The 4,086-nt window shown below is 47.8% G+C and overlaps 1 protein-coding gene across 1 annotated transcript in view; it reads left to right on the top strand.

The window, feature by feature from the left end:
- The window catches only part of LOC103915409 (retinoic acid-induced protein 3-like), a 3,032-nt gene extending 1,985 nt beyond the window's left edge, over window positions 1-1,047 (top strand). Inside the window, exons 2-3 of the mRNA XM_009322222.1 lie at window positions 225-258; window positions 955-1,047. Coding sequence (XP_009320497.1) covers window positions 225-258; window positions 955-1,047 — 127 coding nt within the window. The remainder of the gene's footprint in view (window positions 1-224; window positions 259-954) is intronic.
- Window positions 1,048-4,086: the final 3,039 nt, after the last annotated feature.

Genomic DNA, 4,086 nt, shown 5'->3' with positions numbered 1-4,086 from the left:
ATAAGGAAGTATTTAGTAAGTCACCCACCTATGGATTTTAACCCATTCCTGCCTGCATATTGCATAGTTTGGTCAGTCTGGTCAGTCTAAAAGCAGCTGCTATCGTAGCCATAGGCTCTTTGAGTCTCCCTTGATGTGGTATTTCCAAACTACCATATAACACTAACTCACTAACTTTCCCCCCCTCTCTTGTCTTGTGACTCAGGAGACACAGGAGACCTCAGCTACTCCCCATACTCTTCTCACTTTCAGATGAAGGTAAGTTCATGCCCTCCTTCACCCATTTCACCACATGTAGGCTATTGCTCAGGCACTGAAGGGAAGGGAAGGAGAAGGGGCAAAGACAGATGGATCTAGAGCAGGCTCTGTGGAGGCAGGCAGGTGCTTCACATGGAACCAGGTGATACCATGACACATGTTCATGGAGGTGCCTGTGGCTGGGGGAAGGGAGCTGTGACATGTCCAGGGACATGGGGAGGTAAGAGGGGCCCAAGACAAAGTCTGAGGTTGTGGTTTTCAATACTTCTGGATTTAACATCACATAAGAAGTCCTTTCTTTGATCACAGTTCCTGCAGTAGACTGTGCCCTTTCCTCAGAAGGTCATGCTTCTTTCCCCAGCCCGTGCCCTGAATGTGTTCCCACCAGCAGTCACTGGAAGTTGCAGTGCAGATCCAGAGTGGGCAGTCTGCATGTCCCCATGTCCATTCACCAGTCCTCCTTCAGACCACAGCCTAGACAGCTTTAGTAGCTCACATCATGTCCCCACAAGTCCTCTGGTGACATGTCTTCCTTACTGCTCTGTTCTGCCAGGATCCTCTTCCACAGCCCCATTGATCACACTCTCAGGAAACCTTCAGCTCATTTCTCCCTCTCCTGTTTTGTTTTTTTTTAAGCCCTATTCTATTACTTCTCTCCAGTTTTGAAAGGTAAAGACTTTCTTGCTTCCTTTTCAGACCATTAAACCCCAAAATGATTTCTCCATCCCTCGGCCCAAGGCCCGGACAAGCCCATACCATGACTACAGCGGTGGGAAAGGCCCCATGTAGCAGTTCCGCAGGGAGCAAAGAGACTAAGCGCCCTTCAGCAGAGGCATGGGGAATGGGCCACGTGGTGACAAGTGAGTCGATCCTGCAGAAGAGACAGAGCCAACCCACACTGGCAAAAGAGGAGATGGGTCCTCTTTTCCCCGCACAGGCGCCCTTCTAGCCCCCCTCATTCCTCAAACACCGCTTTTAGACACCGCTCTGGCCATCCTGTCCCCGCTCACTCCATTTCTCCGTGGGATGGAGCTCATCTCTTCTGACAGAGGAACGTGCTAGGAAGAGCCTGGCCTGGCCTATTTTCGGCAGGATAGAGCTAGAGCAGCAGGAAGATCATCAGCCGGGTCTGCAACTGGCTCTGTCCCAGCCAGGACTCACTTTGATCAGCTTGCGGGGATGCCTGCGCCCCACGTCTGACAGGAGAAAAGGCAGGAGCAGGAGCATCAGCCCTACACATCCCCACTCCTGCCCACCTGTGAAACATCTCAGGTACTACCGAGGACACCCTGATCTATCCACTGTTACTTTTGTGCCTACTCCCATCCCTGCCTGGCTCTCCTCCAGAGATCAGTGGAGAAGAGACAGAGAGAGAGAGAGAGAGAGAGAGAGAGAGAGATTATTCCTTTTTTCTTCTTCATGTTCACTTCCAACCCCTTCCTCATCACCTAGAGACCACAGTGGAGAAGGGGAAGAAAAAATAAAGACACAAAAACATCTACACCTATTTACCCTGACACATTTTCTGATTTGCGCTCTAGCATTAGCCTCCCTCCTAGCTCTGACTCCTGACCACGCGCCCAGCTGAGTTCCCCAGGGTGCCTGCCCAACGCCTCAAACCCTCCCTCCCCACCCCTGCCACCCTAAGCTGTGGATCCTTGCAGACAAACCTCTGCCATGCAGCTGCTTGCAATACCCTGGTGGGATCTAATCCCATGCACCTTGGAGCTCTGCCTCCTCCCTAGTGTCTGTGGCATTAACACGAACATTTCCCAAGCAGCCAGGTTACGGAGGGTGGACACCCTTCTTCCCAGGAGTGAGCGAGTGTGAACACGCGTGTGTGTGTGCATGCGTGCATGTGTGCGCTGTGTGAACTGCTCCCTGGCAATAAGCAATGAGTCTGTGGAGTTGAATCATTCTGTAGCCTGCTTTGCATTTGGTAAACAGCTTTCCATGATATTTCATATATAAATACACAGAGCTCTCCAAGTGGGTGTGTATGGTACACTGGTGTCTGACACAGCTATATATTTATTTAGTACTTTGTATGTGGAATATTTAATTAATAAAAACCCAAACAGCCTGACTACAAGAGACTGGCGTTCATCCTCAGGAATGTGATTCCTCTAATGGCTGGTGGGGTGGCAGCAACAGCTCTCCATGGGTTGGAGTGGGCCACCTGGGAGATTACAGCTGGGGGGAAAATGGCAAAGAGATGCTGCCTTCTTCAAAGCTGTCATTATGGACCAGAGATCAGCTGCTTGAGGGTACAGAAGAGAGTTAGTAGCTTCTCCATGCTACTTTTCTTGAATAAAGAAAGCTGATTCAATGTTAGAAGTGCTTAAGAAATGAAGAAATATAAACCAAATCCACAGCAAGCAAATGCAGGAGGAAGGATGTGATCTTTTTATCACTGCATGTGTCTGTGTCTGCTGGGTCTCTATTCCTGTATTTATTCACTTGTATCTTGCTGGGTACTTGCATAATCAAGAACTGGAAAGGAGCTTGTAGGTATTTAATTCAGCTTGTAAAAATATGTCTTTCTGATGTTCTGAACGCATGTAATATTTTTATTTGAAAGTAGAAACAATATCAAAGAAAAATAATTATGATGATGATGATAGCAATGATGATGATGATGGTGATGATGATGATGATGATGATGATGATGATGATGATATTTTTCAAAATGTCCTGATGGTATGAGGCTGTAATCTCCTATTTTAGAGGCTTCCTCTCCCATGAGTTTTTACATGGTATGTCATGCTACCACGTATCCATATGCTCCTGGCAAGCAAACCCCCTTCCTCAGGCACAGTGCTGTCTAGAATATGCCAGGCTGGGCCTTCCCCACTCTGCCTACCAGCACTGAAGGGCAACGCAGGGACATTTGGGTCTTCTGAATCCTTTGGCATGAGAAAGAGCCCTCCTAGGCATTGGTTTGAAATGTGTCACAGGACATCTTGCCTTTTTCTAGCAAATTTGAGGTGGAAACGATTCTTACCCTCCCCTCCACCTACACAGTTCCACACGTGTAACACACAGGATTGGAGAGAAAATTCAGGAGTGCTAATGTAACATTGGGGAGCAGATTGGGAAGCAGGTATGTGAGGTCTGACACAAGTTGTTGACTTGCAGGCTGAAGGTAGGAAGGATGTGCTTGAAACAATACCAAACTTTCAAGAAATGAGGTTTTCAAGCTGATGTGGTACCATTGATGGCTTATGTGTAGCTAGACAGGAGGAGCCAAAAATGTGCTAAATAAGACAGAGCCAGCTCCTCTGCTTCAGTGGGGTCTGGTGGAGCAAAGGCACAGGCTAACAGGAGAAATAAGAGCAAAGCGTGCTCTTACCATGTGTGTTTTTCCACATTCCACACACTTATCAACTCCTTCACTGACTGCCACAGACCAGAAAGTGCCTCCCAGATATACCTTGGCCTCAGAGGCAGCAGAACTAGGAGGGATGAGGGACACCATATGCACTCCCATCGATGCTGGGCTATTTCTTGATTACGTGTTTGTTACTGTGCATGTTGCTCGGCAGAGAGTGAAAAATCCCCTTCCGCGGATTTACAGCGTCTTTTAGAGTAATTTTTCTTAAGTAAACCATTACAGAGGTTTACTCTGTAATGACACAAATACTAATCTGCCCAGAGTTATTTTGCACTTGTTCAATATTAAGGCAGCTTTGGGTGAGGACTGATTTAAATGCCAAATTAAATACAAATTTCTGTGGAACTTGGGGCTGGTGGGAAAGGGGTGGTGCCGCTCTGCAGGTTTCTCCCACCTCAGGAGAGGCTTTTGGGAAAGCAGCAGTTTCCTCTTTC

Source organism: Pygoscelis adeliae, unplaced genomic scaffold (assembly GCF_000699105.1).
Source record: "Pygoscelis adeliae isolate BGI_AS28 unplaced genomic scaffold, ASM69910v1 Scaffold60, whole genome shotgun sequence".
Classification (NCBI taxonomy): Eukaryota; Metazoa; Chordata; class Aves; order Sphenisciformes; family Spheniscidae; genus Pygoscelis; species Pygoscelis adeliae.
This window is presented reverse-complemented; position numbering and strand designations above follow the sequence as displayed.